The sequence below is a fragment of the Rhodamnia argentea genome, chromosome 5 (genome assembly GCF_020921035.1).
Source record: "Rhodamnia argentea isolate NSW1041297 chromosome 5, ASM2092103v1, whole genome shotgun sequence".
NCBI lineage: Eukaryota > Viridiplantae > Streptophyta > Magnoliopsida > Myrtales > Myrtaceae > Rhodamnia > Rhodamnia argentea.
In genome coordinates, this window is record NC_063154.1 from 9512050 (window position 1) to 9531307 (window position 19258).

Sequence of the window (19258 nt, forward strand, 5' to 3'; positions counted from 1 at the left end):
TTACCTACTCCAATCTCTCTAAGATTCCATGAAATAGCAGAAAGCAGAGCAATAGGGGTGGAACCATCAAAGGTAAAGGATACGCACAGGCAAGGGTTTCATCCATTAATCTAGTTTATCCCATTTCAATGCCCCTGTTGAAGCGCCAGTCGAAGAATCAGTTGATTTCTTTTGTACAAGTCTCCATGAATATCCCTTTCTTCTACGAGCAGATTCATTCCCACGATGGGCGCGTCTATTTTAATCCTTCCTTCTTTGCCTTGCACTAACAGATAATAGACGATCTCCAGATTCGATCAAATCTCTTTTATTTTCATGTTGCCAATCTGTCCATTTTTTAGGACTCCATTGAGTGATTGTCTAATCGATTATTATTCTCTTTGAATGCCAAAGTGGAATGTACAGAGAGAATAATCCACAATCTTTCCATTCTGTTTGCTTTCCCCCTTTTTATGTTTCTTTTTTCATTGCCAATCCCGCTCCTCAAGTTGTGAAAGACGATGGTCCCCTCAAAGGACAAAATATCCTTTCCCTTTTCACGTGATTGGGGGCAATAAGAAGTCCCACAAATGTGATGTCATCTGGTACGTTTCCTTCACTCTGGTGCCACCACAAATTTGGCAAAAGCAAACATGTTAATAGGACTTCTGGACCTCCATAATCCTCAAGAAAAACAGAGGAAAATAGAGCGGAAGACAACTTACCAGCATCTGGTCATAGAGCTCAAGAACCTCATTGCACTTTCCGTGGGCAGCCAAGCCTGTGATGATCGTATTCCAGGAGCACAATCCCCTTCTGCTTCCAATCTCATCAAACAGCCGCCTCGCGACATCAATTTTGCCGCATTTGGCGTACATTCCAAACAAAGCATTACATAAGTAAATGTTTTTGAGAAAACCATTTTCCCTTGCATATGTTTCAATCCTTTCCCCAATCTCCAGAGCCCTTGTTGTGGGCTGTACTGTCGCTTCCTTGCGCCTTTTTCTACCATCAATACCACGTATCTAGGTCTTACATAGACTGAGGCGTGCGCTTACCCAATAGAATGTTTTTTCCTTAACATCGATAGCTTCTTTTTGTTTTGAAGGCCGTTCAGGTTTTCTTTGGTCACCCATGCATTTCAATGTGGCAAATTTTGGCCAACTGCGCTTACCTAGCAGCACGATTTTATCGGTTACCTTAGTGTTCAAAGTGTGGTACTTTGGCCAACCACACTTACGTGGCAGGACCTTTCTTTTTCCCTAATATGAACTTCTTTGTATTAGACAACCAATAGAGGATTTTTCCTTATTCAATCATGGTAGAGGACCCATCTTGAGATTTGCCAAATTGATTCGCCGAATTGATTCGAGAACGTTTCCCATTTCGGTGAGGAACCGGTTTCATCTTGTGCCCCCATTGACATCCCAGAAGTAAGTTGAGAGCCGCACTTTGTCCGAGCCTTTTCTTTTTTTTCTTTTGTTTTAGCGCCGACAATTTACTCTCCGCATTCGTAGGACTGGGTAGACCACGGGTTTCTTCCGATTCACCCACCTACTGGAGGGAATCCCGCTCTAATTGCACTTATCACGGACCGACAGATTCCTTGCCCAAGGAACAACCCGTGGGGCGCCCGGCGAATCGTTCGGACTAGACCAACCCTATTTCTTCAGTTGTCCCATAGAACACCTATGCAAGTGTCTTTCTCGTATCGAATCATATCACGCCCGGTTTAGCTCGGGCATCCTTATATTGAGTGATAACGGACTACTTTAAGTACTACAACTTGTTTTAGCTTACCATGGTCTCATCGGGAGAGTGGCATCAACTCCCGACTATTTTGTATACGGGAGGCCAATCCCACCTTCAGAGTTCCTAAGGAATGTATTATGTCTAATCCTAGAATTCCTAGCACAAACCATCATGATACCACTCCCATAGACCCAATTACTTCTTCCCCTCTGCATCGCTCATTCACTATGTTTGACACCAACAAACACCACTTCAAAGTTTACAAATGTGGGAGGATCCGAGGACACAAGCCATTTGGTCCCCCGTATCGTACGAGGGACACGGGACAACCGACCCATGTCATAAGCATTTCATATTTAGATGAATTTGTCGGGTACCCGGGAGATCGTCACGAGGAAGCTCAAGTCCTTACCTTCGTCCGGGAAGATCATGAGTGAATCCAAGTCTAAGCCTATCAACATATCTAGTTGGATTCATCTTCATTAAAAAGTTTAAGCCAATGAGTTATGGACCAACTCCACACTGTATCGGTTTTTCGATATTGGACTTTTCCAACACAACTCGTGCATTCTAACAAATCGAAGCTTAAAACACAGTATCATCGCGTGTATTATAATACACGAATAGATTCCCAAACCTATTACATCTCTTTAGCTTTCAGTAAGAATTGTTGAATTTTGTGAGACTGCCGACCTGGGTTTTTAAAAGCTTTGGCATACTGACCTTTTATTAAAGTGATGTTGCTGTCACATTTCTTTTTCCGCACGCCTCATGTTGGATGGTGATAAAAACGAAACGTGGAAATTATTATAGGAATAGAACTTAAGGCAAAGTAAAAGAACCACGCTCCACGGCATGACCCACTGATTGCGTTTACTTCCCTGAAACACACTCTCGGAGTCTCAATGGAGTTTCGGAAGCCCATAAATATTTCGCAAATAACCCGTTATGGAGAGAAATAATTATGAGACGGACATGAATTACCCAAACGATTCTCCTTAGATCGACAATACTCGATTGGAAAACATCCCTGATGGTTTAGGTGGCGTCTGATGGCAGCCCGCTTTGTCGATAATTTGGCCAAACTGACGAGGAGAACGCGTCTCTAACTATCTATGATTGCCAGTGTCGAGTTTTAGGCCATCCTTTCAAAGGGTCATAAGTAGAATGTTCACATTCATCTTTGATTCCTGGTTGAGATTCGGCCATTCTTTTCATCTACTTATTGTTACAATATCGACAAATGATAGTAATAACTTTGCTCACGACATGATGGATGTCGGACAAAAAAACAGTGGAGGACAGGCCTAGTACGAGTAGAAAGCTTAGGTTGCAAGCAAGAAATCAAACTGTGGAATCGCGAGGAAAAGCAGGAAGCTTTGCATGCATTCGGGCAAGTCAAGAGAAAGTCATCAGACAGTGTACGGAAGGCGAGAGGACGACGACCCACCCCCGTCTTTTCACACGGTTGACGAAGACCTCCGGTGCTTCTTTTGAGGTTCCATGGACGACCCTTTACCTTCCCCAGGCCACTCTTCTTCGTCGTTAAGAATGCTCTCACTTCGGAGTCCGAAATGGGACCTATGATGAGCGCACAAACTTGCCCAGCTTTTGCGCCGCGAGTTTCTTGAAACCTTAGAGCGATTTGTCCTTGGTGCATTGATCGGCAAGAACAGGGGAGGAGAAAACGAGCAGAAGAGTTTTGTACGTGGGTTTGGGATGGATTTAAGAGCGAGCACGAACAGAGTGTTGGGTGCGGAGATTGCAGAGGGCGGTTTGAGCAGGAGGAGGAGAGACAATCGCAATGACCTGACTGATATCGTCTTCTCTTGGTCTCTTCACGACATTTCGAACGAGAATCTCTACTGTAACAAGGTTTGTTTCGATTCTTTCCTCGTCTTTGCCCTTTTTTTGTCTTATGCCCTTTTGGTTTTATTCTCGTGTAAGTTTAACGACAATGCGGTGTTTGCTTGAGAATTTGCAAATGATGTTGGTTCGTTGCTTTGCCGTTTGTTTGTGCTTTTAGTAAGCCTAGCCTTATAGAACCTTCAATTCAACTGGTAAAATAGAACAACCCTATATGCTTCTACTTTGTTTGGCAAACTCCTTGGATATATTAGGAGCATATGTTATGTTTTATGGAATTTGGTCAGAGTATTTTTTGAATGTCGAGGTTGGTTGGTCATATTTGACGTTTGGCCGAGCTGTTTTTGTAGGTGGAGACTATACCAGAGACATTTCAGTCGGTCCGGCATTATCTCCGATCGTATGTCTACCCTTTATTGGAAGAAACACGGGCAAGTCTGTGCTCGAGTTTGGAAAATATATCTTTGCTACCTTTCACTGAGGTTACTGACTTTGTGGAATGCAAGCGTAGTGGGAACTTATATGCTGTTAAGGTCGGTCGGTGGAGCAATGAATCCAACACTCATGGCAAGGAAACTTACAAAACTTTGCCTGGAGATATATTGATTCTAACTAATGGTAAGCTCGCAACTGTTTCTGACTTGGAGAGGTCTGGAAGAAGATGGGCGTTTGCGTCGGTAAGGATGATTGGAGGATCTGATGAAGAGGATGAGGCAACGTCATCCACAAACTTCAAAGTGGAGGCATTGTTGGACCATGAAGTAAATGATTCCTGGAAGCCAATATATGCAATTTTCCTGATCAATATAGCCACTAACAGAAGGATATGGGAGGCGTTGCATATGTCTGTGAACTTGGATATTGTGAAAAATATTCTCTGCACAGATTTGGTGGTATGACTTTGGTTTTTGTACCTTTCGTCCATTTAGACTTAAAATTGCTATTATATCCCTTTAAACTGCAAAACTTCATTTTACTCCTGTCAATTTGTAAGTTTCACCGGAAAATAAGATAAATGATGCTTTAAGCCATTCTGTTACATTGGCATTAGGATGATTGTTTCTTTTAGTTGGTCCATTCTATGATATGGAGATAAATGAAGATATGCGAAATAAGTGAAGTTATGTCTTAAATAAGGAAAGATATTCCTTGGAGGCGACTTCCTCGATAGTGCTAGATCTTAAAATATTATATACTATATTTTCATGTGATTTAAGTTTGTTCTGTGCAATGCTCTTATATAATATGGATACCAATTAAGTTTCAGGGTCTCTTTTCTACCATATTTACATGGTCTGGATTATCATAAGAAACTTGTTCGGACTGCAGGCTGATGAAGTTTCCAATCTCTGTATTACAAAGGGTAATGGTTCTGGGAGTGAGAGCCTTGACGAGAGATTCTGCCATGATCTGAATGAATCCCAAAAAAAGGCAGTTGGGGCCTGTCTCAATAAACTCCAATGTAAAAACAAGCCATCTGTCGAACTGATATGGGGTCCTCCTGGAACTGGGAAAACTAAAACCGTTGCTGCACTGCTATATACTCTCTTGAAAAGGAAACATAGAACGATTGTTTGTGCTCCTACAAATGTAGCCATCAGGGAAGTGGCATCTCGTGTTTTAAAGCTGCTAAAGGAATCAGATAGTGGTATAAGCACTGAAACGGAGAGTTTGCTCTGTTACTTTGGAGACATGCTTATTTTTGGGAACAAGGAGCGGCTGAAAGTTGATTCTGACATGGAAGAAATATACTTGGAACACCGTGTAGATTGTGTTGATAAGTACTTTTCTAGAGGCACTGGTTGGCATCAGTGTTTAACTTCCATGATAGATACTCTCGCCAACAGCGTCAGTCAATACCACATATTTTTGGAAATCGAACACACAAAAAGAAGGAAACCAGGAAGTGATGATGATGAGAGCGAATGCAGAAGCAGTGAAGAAGATGGTAACTGTGAGCTTAAATCATTTCTCGAGTTTTTCAGGGACCGATTCAATGCAACTGTCCAGCCCCTACGGAGATGCCTCTATGTTTACAGTACTCATATATCCAGAACTAATTTCCAGAATATTACATCGCTGCTTACCTTACTTGATTCTTTTGAAACTTTGTTATTTGGAGAGAAGTTGGATTCAGAGGAGATAGAGATGACTCTTTCACGTGATGAATTTAGCCTGTTATCATTTGAGAAGTCCATGTGTCCACTACGTAATATTTATAGGAAGAGACAGGAATGCCTTTCCATGTTGCTAACTGTTCGTGATTCTCTGAAGGATCTAGAACTTCCGAACTTCACGAGTAAGGAAATGATAGCCGACTTCTGTAACCAACATGCTTCCTTGATTTTTTGCACTGCTTCTAGTTCATATAAGCTGTACTCTGTGAAAATGGAGCCTCTCAATTTATTGGTGATCGATGAGGCAGCCCAGTTGAAAGAATGCGAGTCAGTAATTCCTCTGCAACTCCCCGGTGTCAAGCATTTGATTTTAGTTGGAGACGAGTGTCAGTTGCCTGCTATGGTGGAAAGCGAGGTAATGTTAAATGTCTGAAAAGTAACTTTCTATTTTTTCTTGAAAGATGTGTAATATCCTTCTCTTCATTTCAGCTTAGATGGGCTGAATGTTCGATGCATCACGTCCCTTGAATTTAGTATCATGTTTTATTTCTACAGGTTTCTAGCAGGGCTGGTTTTGGAAGGAGTCTGTTTGAACGATTAAGTTCACTGGGTTATTCAAGGCAACTCCTCCATATGCAGTACCGAATGAATCCATCAATAAGTCTGTTTCCAACTTCAAACTTCTATCAAAACCAAATTTTGGATGGGCCAAATGTGAAAAGCAAAAGTTACAGAAAAAGTCATTTACCGTGGCCGATGTTTGGTCCTTACTCGTTCATAAATATTCCTGATGGACGAGAACAAAAAGGTGATGATGGCTGTAGCTTTAGAAATCCTGTTGAGGTGGAAGTTATCTCCAGGATATTGGGGAATCTGTACAGAGGTATGTGAAGAGAATTGTATATATGTTGCTTTGAGCACACGGATTTTGCATGTATTACTTAATCATAGAGGTGTAGATTGTGATGGCCATTAATAGTTCTTTTCCTAGGATATTTCTTTCGAAGCTTTGCACCCCTCATAAAATGGTATCGTTGTGGTCACGGTTTTATTTCCTTTTCTTTGCAGCGTGGGAGGGGTCAGAAGAAGATCTGACGGTAGGTGTCATATCTCCCTACGCAGCTCAGGTTGCTGCAGTTCAAGCTAAACTTGGAAAAAAGTATGAAAATATCAAGGGCTTTATGGTCAAGGTGAAGTCAGTGGACGGATTCCAAGGGGGTGAAGAAGACATTGTTATAATATCCACCGTAAGATCAAACTCGCGTGGGACTATTGGGTTCTTTTCTGATACTAAGAGAACCAATGTTGCTCTTACCAGGGCCAGGTACTCTATCCCCTAAATTGTGTCAAATTACATTTTCCGAGTGATATAGCCTGTAAATCCCAGAGTTATTTCCTATCTATAGGTATTGTCTGTGGATTCTGGGAAATGGGAAAACACTGACAAAAAGCAAATCTGTGTGGGAAGCTTTGATTGACGATGCTAAGAGTCGTAAATGTTTCTTCAATGTTGATGAGGACAAGGACTTGGCTAAAGCCATTTTAGATGTGATGAAAGAGAATAATCAGCTTGATGTTCTGCTTGACAAAAGCAGTGTACTTTTCAGAAATGCGAGGTGGAAGGTAAAAAACTTTGCTCAACAGTATTCTACGTCTATATTTATTTTTCAAAAATTAAGATTTTGTTTTAAAGAATTTGTGAGAACATTCTTATTGTCATGCATTGGCCTTTTCAGGTTCTTTTCAGTGACAACTTCCTGAAGTCTTTCAGAAAGTTGACATCACTCAGGACAAAGATGTCAATCATCCTACTTTTGTCAAGACTATCCAGTGGCTGGAGACCAAAGAGGGGGAATGTGGATATAATTTGTGAACACTCATCTCATATCGTGAGACAATTTAAGGCTGAAGGTCTCTATGTCTTGTGCACGATTGATATAGTAAAGGAACTGACATACATCCAAATCCTGAAGATATGGGACGTATTGCCTTTAGAGGATGCGACAAAATTGGTCAAACGTTTGGACAGCATATTCGAGACATATAGTGATGATTTTATTAGTCGTTGCAATGAGAAATGCATTGAAGGGTAAGTCTGATAATTTATTCTTACTTAGGATAGGTAGCACATCACTTACTAAATTAGAAAGCATCTCTTTTCCAGATAGATGACTGAAACATGTTGAATTGATATCCCCCTATTTTCTTTCATTTCACATGCCTCTTCCTGTTATAGGGATCAGGAAGTTCCGAAGACCTGGGTCCGTCCTTTTGATTTTGTCCGATATCGGAGTCCTAGTGAAGATCAATTTGGGAGTAGTTCTGATGCTGATGCTTCAGATCGTAGGTTGTATGCAGAGAATGCGAAAGTGAGCGAGAGTTTGCTTCTGATGAAATTCTACCCTTTATCATCAGATGTTGTCAGACATTTGGTCGATGACAGCGATGGTAAACAATTGAGTCTTCCATTTGAAGTAACCGAGCAAGAAGAAGAGATAATTCTTTTCCCCAGAAGCACTTTTATACTTGGGCGATCTGGAACTGGAAAAACTACAGTTCTGACAATGAAGTTGTTTAGAAATGAGAAACGGCATGACGAAGTAACCAGGGGATTTCAGGAAATCCAAAGTGGTATCAGCCACAGCAAAGATGCCTCCCTGGAAATCAGTGGCGAGGAAATTGGTGAAGGAGCAGAGGATTATGTGTTGCGCCAGCTTTTTGTGACTGTCAGTGCAAAATTATGTTTTGCGGTGAAACAGCATGTTTCTCAACTTAGGAGGTACATGAAAATTCATTGGAAGGTGTTTGAGCAATTGAATAAATATGCTGATCTATTTTTAGAATGAACAAACACATGCAAGGTTAATGGATTGTCAAATCTTTTTATGAATTAGTTCGGACAGGAATATAACCTCTTTGGCATGCTACTATGGAATATAACCCCTTTGGCATACTACCATGTTCCTCCTAGCAGAGAAGCACAACCAAGATACTTCATATGTAGACTTGAATATGAAATATAACATGTAGCAAGAGTGCATGGGTCAAATCAGTGCTTTGCTATGCTCGGGTGGTACTACTTGGTTTTAGCTGCTAGAAAATAGATTTAATCATTGCATATTAGAGATCGACATTATCTGCTTGCTGATTTCAAACGAAAGCTTAATTTTTGCAGCCATTGTCCTTATTTTGGTCTTTGTGCCACTTCTTCAGTTTGCATTTCCATTTTATTGGAAACTTCCGCGTTAAGTTTTGTGATTTTAGCAATGTATGTATGAAAGAAAATTGTCTTTTAAATGAAATTATGCAATTATAAGCAGAATCGAGAAAGGACCATCTGTTCCACAAATCTTGCTGCAGGGAAAGATTTTTATTGCCAGCTGATGTAAATGCTATCCATGTCTCATAGTATATCATTACAATCTTGGTGCATTAGCCTGTTCTAATTCCCTTTTCGATGTTAGTTACCTAAAAGTAGAAATAATGAGATTGCATGTGTAGTGTAGGTATTCCCGTACATTTGTTAAGTATAAATTTTCATTTCTAATTGCCAGCTTAATTAATCCTGCAGCTCCAGCATCAGTGCAAAACATAGAGTAGAAAGCTCTTCAGTCAATGAGATTGTTGATGATGCAGCATTATTCAAGGATATCCCGGATTCATTTGGAGATCTATCTCCGAACTCTTATCCCCTTATTATCACTTTTCGTAAGCTTCTGATGATGCTAGATGGAACAGTTGGGGTTTCATTCTTCCAAAGGTTCCCCGATCTAAGGGAGTTTTGTCATGGCCAATCCTACAATTCTAGAGCAGTTGCCTTACAAAGTCTGCTAAGAGCAAAGGAGGTTACTTATGAAAAGTTTTGTGCAGTTTATTGGCCTCATTTCAATGACAGGATAAGGAGGAGGCTTGATCCTTCCAGAGTCTTCACTGAAATAATGTCCCACATAAAGGGTGGTCTTCAGCCAGCAGATTGTTGTGATGGCAAACTTGACAGACTAGCTTATGTTTCACTTTCAGAGGGTCGTGTCTCCACTCTGAGTATTCAGAGACGAGAAGAAATTTATGATGCTTTTGAGGATTATGAAAAGATGAAAATGAAAAACGGTGAATTTGATTTGGCTGATCTTGTCAATGATCTTCATCGCCGTATTTTTCGTGAGCAGTTTGCTGGTAATGTGGTGGATTTTGTGTATATTGATGAAGTGCAGGATCTGACCATGAGGCAAATTTCACTGTTCAAATATATCTGTAGAAACGTTGATGAGGGCTTTGTGTTTTCTGGAGACACTGCGCAAACTATCGCAAGGGGAATAGACTTCAGGTTTGAAGACATAAGGTCCGTTTTCTACAAGGAGTTCTTGATAGATTCAATGGATGGACCTAATATCAGAATGGAAAAGGGATGTCTTTCCAAAACTTTCCATTTGAGCCAGAACTTCCGCACTCATGCTGGTATTCTCAAACTGGCACAGAGCGTTGTTGATCTTCTTTACCATTTCTTCCCTTTATCCGTCGATGCTTTGAGCCCTGAAACTAGCTTAATATGTGGGGAAGCCCCAATTTTACTTGAATCAGAGAATGACGAAAGTGCCATACTATCAATTTTTGGCAACAGTGAAGTTAGTGGTAATTTCGTTGGATTCGGAGCGGAGCAGGTTATTTTGGTTCGAGATGATCATTCTCGAAATGAAGTTTCAAACCTTGTGAGAGGGCAAGCCCTGGTACTGACAATAGTGGAGTGCAAGGGGTTGGAATTTCAGGTAGGTGTTGTTCTGGTTGGATTGTTTGTCATGTGATTTTAATGGTACCAGCAATAGAGATTTCATGACCCTTTTTTTGTGGGCCAATATATATATATATATTTATTTATTTATGGGTCATAACCAATTTGCCGCTAGCTGTTACTCTGTAAAATGCTTGGATTTCCATTTTCATTCTACAGACTATGTCATCTAGATACACGTAATGTAGTATTTGTTTGGGCTCATATCAACATCATCCTCTAGGCTAATGGACAATATTGAGGATTTTACAGCTTTACTGATCTTGATTGGCAGGTGGTCAAAATGAGTCCAAATATTCTCTTCCTAAATGTTTGAGATCTATTCATGTACTCGTGAAACTTGAAACCTGTCATTTTGGTCTTCAATCAGATGTTTTTACCAAAAATCTTTTTGCCTGTAACAATGTGTAGGACGTCTTATTATACAACTTTTTTGGCACGTCGCCTCTGAAAAGTCAATGGAGGGTCATTTATGGGTACATGAAGGAGCAAGCTTTGCTTGATAACAGCTCTGAATGGTCTTCCCCAAGTTTCAATGACACGCAGCACAATATATTATGCTCTGAATTGAAGCAATTGTATGTCGCAATAACTCGGACAAGGCAAAGATTGTGGATTTGTGAGAATGCCCTGGAGTTCTCCAAACCAATGTTCGACTACTGGAAAAAGAAGTGCCTCATTCAAGTTAGGTTGGTAGATCAGGCCCTTGCAGAAGCAATGCAGGTCGGGAGCACGCCAGAGGAGTGGAAGGCACGAGGTTTTAAGGTTCGCTGTTTTTCTATGTTTTCTTTATTCGTTGTTTCCTCTTCACAGAATTGTTAATTTTGCCTCATTTGGAGTCAACATGATCTGTGAATGCTAGGAATTTTGAAAGACCACAGTGACTGTAAAAGTTTGTAGAATGTGGACGTTCTATGGTACAAAATATGGTGATTGATTTGCTAACTGTATTGGCTTTTTAATACTTTGACCGAATACTTCATTCAGACACAATGGATAAACATATGGTATGAATTTTCCTTGAATCTTTTTATTCTTTTGAGGTTATCTGGCCAATGGCAGTGCCGTTTTTTTTTTTTTTTTTTGTTTAAGGCTAGACTACTGATTTTTTCAATAAAGGAGGACTATGTTATCTATTCTCTTCTTTTCACCTTCTTTGAAGAAGCTATTGATCTCTCTCTTTTTTTTTTTTTTTTTGGCAAGCTGTTACGGGAGGGTAACTACCCAATGGCAACAATGTGCTTTGAACGAGCAAGGTATGAGTATGGGGAGAAATTGGCTAAGGCCTCTGCTTTCAAAGCAGATGCTGATCTCAAGCATGTTTTAAGTCCACAAGAGGCTTCTAACCTTCGAAGGCAAGCTGCTGAGATTTATGAAGCAATTGGAGTGGCCGACTCTGCGGCAGAGTGTTTTTACATGTTGAAGGAATACGAGAAAGCAGGTATGATGTTATCTTTTTCTTTTCTTTTTTTAATTTCTTTCGGAATGATAGGATGGACTATTCATATGCTTTATGCTGCAGCTTTATTTTTCTTCTTGTTGTAGCCATGTCAAAGCTGCCTAAGGAAGAGGAAGTTTGACTTTGATCTCAATTATTTACTTGTATATAGCTTTTTATACGCATGGTACCCACTTGTTTATCCTTTAATTAATTTTTCTCTATTAATATTTGAAAAAAAAGAAGAAGATTGATCTCACTTGTTGATTTCCAAATTGTTTTGGTGAATTTTGAGCAGCTGCGACTAATGTCCACTTCATGATTAATGCCTTTGTGTTGAGAAATTGATTATTTTTTAGCTGCAAAGTTCTTCACAATGACCTCACCTATAAGTTTAAAAAAAGCTGTGGCTATCAGTTCAATACTCCATGTTGACTATGGTTTATCAATAACTTCTTAGTATTGTAGCCACCTACGAACGCTGACATTGGAGGATATCGTTGAGCTGTGCAAGAGCGTTTCTGGCAGCTTCCAAATGTCCCTTTGCAATTTTATATCTTCTGAACATCGTGAAGTTATGAATTCTTACGTGAACATCATGACACTGTAAATGAGACTGACCCTAAAATTTGTTTATACTTCAACAGGTAGAATATATATGGAAAAATGTGGAGAATCTGCTTTGGAGAAAGCTGGACAGTGTTTTTCTCTAGCTGGGCGCTATAGTCTTGCAGCAGAGGCATATGCAAGGGGAAATATTTTCTCGAAGTGCTTGTCCATTTGTGCAAAGGGAAAACTCTTTGAAATGGGTCTGCAATATATTGAGGGTTGGAAAAGCCTGGGAAATGAGAGTAGCGCGATAGTAAAGAAAAATAAAGAAATGGAGATATTGGAACAAGACTTTTTAGAGAGTTGTGCCCTTCATTACTATGACCTCAGAGACTACAAGGCCATGATGAAGTGTGTGAAGGCTTTTCATTGCATCGATTCAATGCGGAACTTACTCATGAGGCTGGGATGCCTCGATGAACTTATCAACTTGGAGGAAGACCATGGTAACTTTTTGGAGGCGGCAAGGATTGTGAGGATGAAAGGTGATCAACTTGGGAAGAGTAGACAAAACAAAGAAGCGTCAATGAAGGAATATGAGAAAGCAGGTATCATTTTTTTCTTTTTTCAAGTTCTTTCAAAATTATAAGGAGGAGAGCTTATATGCTTTATGCTGCTTCTTTATATTTCTTCTTGTAATAGCGATGTCAAAGCTACCTAAGAACAAGGAAGTTTGACTTTGATCTCAACTATTCTTTTATTAATTGTTTTTTACATGCGTGGTACCCTCTTGTTTACCCATTTAATTAATTGTTCTCTTCCGATATTCCAAGAAAAGAAATTCAATCTCACTTGTTTATTTCCAAATGGTTTTGGTGAATTTTGAGTAGCTGCAAATAATGTCAACTTCATGATTTTGCATTTGTTTTGAGAAGTTGATTATTTTCCATACAGCAACACACCTCTGCACTCTTAGCAGCTTGGAAAATTTTGAGCTGCAAAGTTCTTAACACGGAACACACCCATGAGGTCAAGAAAAGCTGTGGCTATCAGTTGAATACTCCATATTGACTATGGTTTGTCAACAAGTTCGTGGTATTGTAGGCACCTATGGACATTCATCTTGTTTCGTATCTTGACATGGGACAATATAGTTGAGCTGTGCAAGAGCATTTCTGGCACCTTCCAAATGTCTCTCTGCTAATTTTTGTCTTCTGAACATTGTTAAGCTATTAAATCTTATGCTTACATTGGGACAGTAGAAATGGGCCTGACATTAAATGTGTCGGTGCTTCAACAGGTAGAATCTATATGGAAAAATGTGGAGAATCTGCTTTGGAGAAAGCTGGAGAGTGTTTTTCTCTAGCTGGGCGCTACAGTCTTGCGGCGGAGGCATATGCAAGGGGAAATATTTTCTCGAAGTGCTTGTCCATTTGTGCCAAAGGAGAACTCTTTGAAATGGGTCTGCAATACATTGAGGATTGGAAAAGGCTGGGAAATGAGAAAAGCGCAATAGTAAAGAAAAGTAAGGAAATAGAGAAATTGGAACAAGACTTTTTAGAGAAATGTGCCCTTCATTACTATGACCTCAGAGACTACGGGGCCATGATGAAGTATGTGAAGGCTTTTCATTGCATCAATTCAATGCGAAGCTTACTCATGAATTTGGGATGCCTCGATGAACTTATCAGTTTGGAGGCAGACTACGGTAACTTTTTGGAGGCAGCAAAGCTTGTGAGGATGAAAGGTGACATTATACGTGAGGTTGATCTACTGGCGAAGATTGGAGAAAACAAGGAAGCGTCCATGCATATCCTGTGGTATGTGTTATTCTATTCCCTTTGGGCTCCTGGAAGTAAAGGTTGGCCCTTGAAGCAGTTTGCACAAAAGGAGGAGCTGCTAGCAAAGGCCAAACATCTCGCAAAGCCCGAGCCTATTGCTTTCTGTGAATATGTTTCTGTAGAATCAAGCACTTTGTTAGATAAACAGAGCAGTTTGGCTGAAATGAAAGAACTTTTGAGTGCATCCAGGAGAAATGAAAGTGTCAGAGGTGAAATACTATGCGCTCGAAATATTCTGGACTTCCATCTCCTTTGGAATGTCTCAGATTTTTGTTGGGAGTATGATTGGGTGGAGTATTCTGAACAACAAATCTTGAGGAATGAGATTTCTGTTGACTCAATGGTCTGCTTTTGGAATCTTTGGAAGGAGAAGATTGTTAGAATTATAAAGTGTGTAGGATGTGCGGAGATGCCGGGGGAAAAGGAAAGTAGGTGCTGTTGGGAGTTCTGCTTGAATTACTTTGGTGTGCTGGAGCAACGGGACAACCTGCAAGGAACTTATCACCTTCTAAATGCAGATGCTGATTGGGTCAGAAATATAGATAAAAGATTTCTCCAACGAAATGGACAGTTGGTTGCTTTGGAGCTTCAACAATTAGTCTCTGCAGCTCAAAAGTATTGGTATTCTGAGCTTACTTCTGTTGGTATGAAGCTCCTGCACAAACTGGACGCCCTTTACAATTTTTCAGTGAAGAGTTCTCTGTCGAACTTCTGGCAAAGCAGATGTCTTGCTCTCTTACAAGAGGTTGCAAAGTTCCTTCAAGAACTGAATTATCTGAATGACTCCTCCAGGTTTGGTAGGGCACTGGGGAATTTCATTGAAACATCCAGTAGGAGGTACTTTGGTCACATATTTCCTCTTGACTGGCGAACCTCATCAACACAGGATATGATATCTCTGAGAGGAAGTGAGGCTTCTCGTCATTTACTGAGAGAAATGATGAACATGAGAATTTCGAAGACGCATTTTTCACATGGGAAGATGGGTGAGCTTGCAACTTTAATTCTTGGGTCTGGCATGCTCGATGATGAATTGTACGGAAGAATTGCGCAGTCTTTTCCGGGAAATACGTCATGGAAGGCGTTCATGGAATGTGTTTGTCAGGATGTACAATCAGACCTTCCTCAGGCCAGCGATGATAATAAGCCCGTGGAGTCCTCTTTGACTTGGAACCTTTATGGAGCTTTGGCAGATACTTACAAGGCCAATTGGAGGATTGAAAGAGACTACATTACTCCGATTTGCTTCTTGTATCTCTTGGAACGACTTTTGATTCTGTTATCCTGCTCCAAAGGGAAGTTTTATGCAACCAAGTCTTCTCTAGTTGAATGGCTTATCTGCCATGAGGGTTTAGCAAAGCCTAGCTTTACTTTCAACCCGGGAAATTGCTTGGAGCCCATCATTGGGTTTGTTACTAGTACTATTCAGCAGCTTCTTTGCAACAAAGGGGAAACCGTAGAATGGATCAAAAGATCGAACCTAAACGTGACTATTTACTACCCGCTATTGGTCTTGAAGTTGGTTCTGTTGGTTTGTTTGCTTCACTTAAATTTTGGCATCGATCCATATTTTCTCATTGATTTGCTGGGGAAGAGTTGGGTTTCTGAGCAATTACCTCCAGAGTTTCGTCGAATTCTTTTACGTCGCTGGAGGCTGAACTTTCGGGAAAATTCAGTGGGTATTATCGCTGAAGCATTCAAAAAAGTTGATGATCCCCTCGTAATCACCAATTCTGCTGCAGATTGTTCAACATGTCCGCATGCCATCATTTTAGATGTGAAGCCGAACAAACGCAAGGAAGAGATTATGGAAGTTTTATTCCCCAAAGATGGAAGCGCTGTGAGCTCTTGCAAGTCACGAGATCTGACCGAGGTTTCCAAGGATTCCTCTTCATCTTGCAACAGTGCAGCACCAGCTGTGCATTTGGATGGTGCAAACACGTCGTCGTTGCCGGAACAAGAAACGAGCATAGCGAAAGAGGAAGAGAAGAGCGAAGCTGTGGAAGCTCAAAAGACCAGTGATGTGAAGACGGATGAGCAGGATGAGCAGGCTTCATCGTCTTCTTTTTCCCATACTGGTGTCATCGGAAACAGGAACAAGAACAAAGGCAATTGCAAGTCCAACGGCAAGCAAAAAAAGAAAGGAAGAGGCAAGAAGAAATGAATCCTCGCTTCGTTGTCCCAGATCCAGTTTGGGTGAAAATGGTATGTTGTTATCATCTCTACAAGTAGAGTCCACTGTCTTGTAAATACGTGTGGAACTTCTTAGTAAGATAGTTAATGAAGGTAAACAGATCTCTCGACGGGAAGCTCATTACTCGAGCATGTCCTGAAGTTCTGGCAGAGAATAGTCATGAAAATCTACTTTCCCTTTCTTGGCTGCTGCAGATTATTGTTCCTTCTTTTTTTACCTCCTCTGAACCTTTAATTCCCTCATGCCTCGCGATAGCGTGTATGCCGGTGAAGAATGAGAAAGAAAATGCGACCTTCTCAGCACGTCTTATTTAACTACAGATCATCTTGATAGAGAAGTTTGCCCGATTGGAGTGAATATACATTATGATAACGAGATTGTGAGAGCATATGTCCGTATGGGAATGCACATAATTGATCTGTTTGTACCCTCACCGGACGAAGGATGAGTCCGTCGCCAGAAAATTCTCCTGTTTCCAGATGGATAACCCAACGGTGAGCCAAATCTGGCTCTTGATGGAGATTAAGGATGACATTACCGTAAGATTCATGTAGTTGCTTAACTCTTACGATGACTCACCTCCTGAACAGCTTTTGGTTGCGCTAAGTACTCATCTCCATGGCTACATGATTTCGGGCCTCAGGATTGGTCTAGTGATGTCAATGTTCTAATGTAACGTAGAAACTATCGGATCTTGCGATTAACACACTAATATAACGGAGAATTACTGAGTTACGATCGCTCATAATCCTATATGGCTGTATTACACTCTCACCCGTTGTGCTTGCAAAGAAGATCAACCGACATCCGAGGTAGAACTCAACAGCACGAAACCACCCGTGTATTATTATTATTATTTTTTTTGGTCCAACAGCCATGAGGACTCCAACAGATAAGTATTAGATCAAGAATTCCGATGCACATCATACAGGGGTTCAAATTCGAGACATTATTTAAACCGTTAAAACTCGAAATTACCGGCACCGGAGACATGCGTTCTCGAAAAATACTTAGCAATGCACCTACATTGATTTGGAAGAACTAAGGCAGGCATACCCTTGTTTTTTTTGTACTTTTTACTTTTTCTGACGTGGCACTTGCGTGGTGCTATTGTGACGCTGTGTCAAATTTTTTATGGTAATTTTTAAGCCCTAACAGAGTTTCGTATACGGATTGAAAATTCTAGCTTCTATTTAGATGCTTGGACGGGCAGGAGCCACGTGTCGGATGCAGAATTTTATCAGGAAATTTGATGGAAGGGCTTAAATTGTCGTTGAAGAATATGACTATTATCAGAAGATTCTTCATAAACTAGCCATACCCATTCGCCTATCGGAGACTGAATTGGAATTGTGACTAGAAGATTTTAAAGCCATGTACGTTTTTTTTTTTTTTCATGAGACTAGTCCTAAGTATTCAGGATGCCATTGTTATATACGGTGAACTTAAACGGAATGGGCTGCCAATCTAATCGGGTACTCTTGCAATCGTAGGAATCACTAATCACTAATTCCGATTTCCAAACGATGGTGGGTCGAGGGTGGCGAGGGCTCATTTTCCTTTTTTTATTTTTTATATTAGCTTATTTTTAGTCTGGTTTTAAATAAGATTGTAATAAAAATCATAATTGGACCGAACGTTGTTTTAACCACATCATCGCTATAAAGAATAGAAAAAAATCATAAATAAATAAATAAAACACTTAAGCAATTTCCGTCAGCTTGGATGAAGTTAACAAAAGCATTCGATTGTATAAATCTGACAAGTTTTAGGTTTTTAATCACATTTTTTGTAAGTATTAAGATTCGGTTATACTTTTCTATGATAGGTTTTAAGGTTTTTAGTGTACTTTTCTCGATTAAAAATGATTGATCGCTTAAAATACTAGAACCACATCTCTATTTATTCTAGAGGCTCGATATAAGCAGTCTTGACTTGGCACTTTGCGGCGAATTCCAAAAGAAAACTTGGAGGTGGCATTCAATTTTTCGATGCGGAGGAGTATAGAATCTAATTTGTAACCAAATAGAGTATAAGATTTAAAAAAAAAAAAAAAAAAACACAACCGCCCCCTTCTTCTATTAAGGTTTCCTCTCTCCCTTCATAGACATCCTTGTCGACTTTCTCCTTGGAAGTGGAGAGTTACCCCCAGTGAGTTCTGAAGATTAAAGCGCGCTCTCTTTGGAAGAGTAAGATCTCTCAAGATTCGCTCGCTTTGGCTCTAGGTGCCTGTTCTAGAGAGTCGAGCGCTTCACAAGTCTCCGAAACTCCCTCGCTACGTTCAACATCGAGCTTAACTAAAAGTGCTTTGGTGATCGACCGGTTTATGTTTTGCGGCTCTTCTCTTACGATTTAAAGTTGGATCTAGATTCGTGTGTTGTTCTATTTCAATTTAGATATAGATCCAGAGTCTATACAATGATACTATTGGGGACGCCAAAACCGGGCGTGCATCGCTTATTGCCAAAGCTATAGTTACGGGAAATTTCTAACTATGCTCACCACTAGGGGTGAGCGGTTCCAGGTTCCTTACATGTTCCACCTGGAACCCGGAACCTACCCGTCCAAACAGGTTCCTCATTTTTTGGAACCTGGAATCTACCCGTCACACCTTGGAACCTAGAACCTACCCCGTCACAGGTTCTAGGGTCGGTTCCTGGGTACCCGATAACCTATTAATTTCTTTTATTTTCTTTCATTTTTTCATTTTTAGTTAAGCAAAATGATAGTGAACAC

The 19258-nt window shown here is 40.4% G+C and overlaps 1 protein-coding gene across 6 annotated transcripts in view; it reads left to right on the forward strand.

Annotated features, from left to right (window-relative positions):
• LOC115739970 overlaps window positions 1–17220 on the forward strand; it is a 42996-nt gene extending 25776 nt beyond the window's left edge. The window contains exons 3-15 of one of the 6 annotated variants that reach the window (XM_048279452.1): window positions 4287–4490; window positions 4927–6129; window positions 6270–6597; window positions 6783–7038; window positions 7121–7337; window positions 7451–7803; window positions 7951–8493; window positions 9286–10477; window positions 10912–11265; window positions 11704–11941; window positions 12586–13095; window positions 13788–16533; window positions 16773–17220. In XM_048279452.1, coding sequence (XP_048135409.1) covers window positions 4287–4490; window positions 4927–6129; window positions 6270–6597; window positions 6783–7038; window positions 7121–7337; window positions 7451–7803; window positions 7951–8493; window positions 9286–10477; window positions 10912–11265; window positions 11704–11941; window positions 12586–13095; window positions 13788–16492 — 8103 coding nt within the window. In that variant the 3' untranslated portion in view covers window positions 16493–16533; window positions 16773–17220. Of the gene's footprint in view, window positions 1–3178; window positions 3607–3947; window positions 4491–4926; window positions 6130–6269; window positions 6598–6782; window positions 7039–7120; window positions 7338–7450; window positions 7804–7950; window positions 8494–9285; window positions 10478–10911; window positions 11266–11703; window positions 11942–12585; window positions 13096–13787; window positions 16716–16772 lie in introns of those variants that run through there. The other 5 variants (XM_048279453.1, XM_048279451.1, XM_048279454.1 and 2 more) reach the window with 5 other exon arrangements.
• Window positions 17221–19258: the final 2038 nt, after the last annotated feature.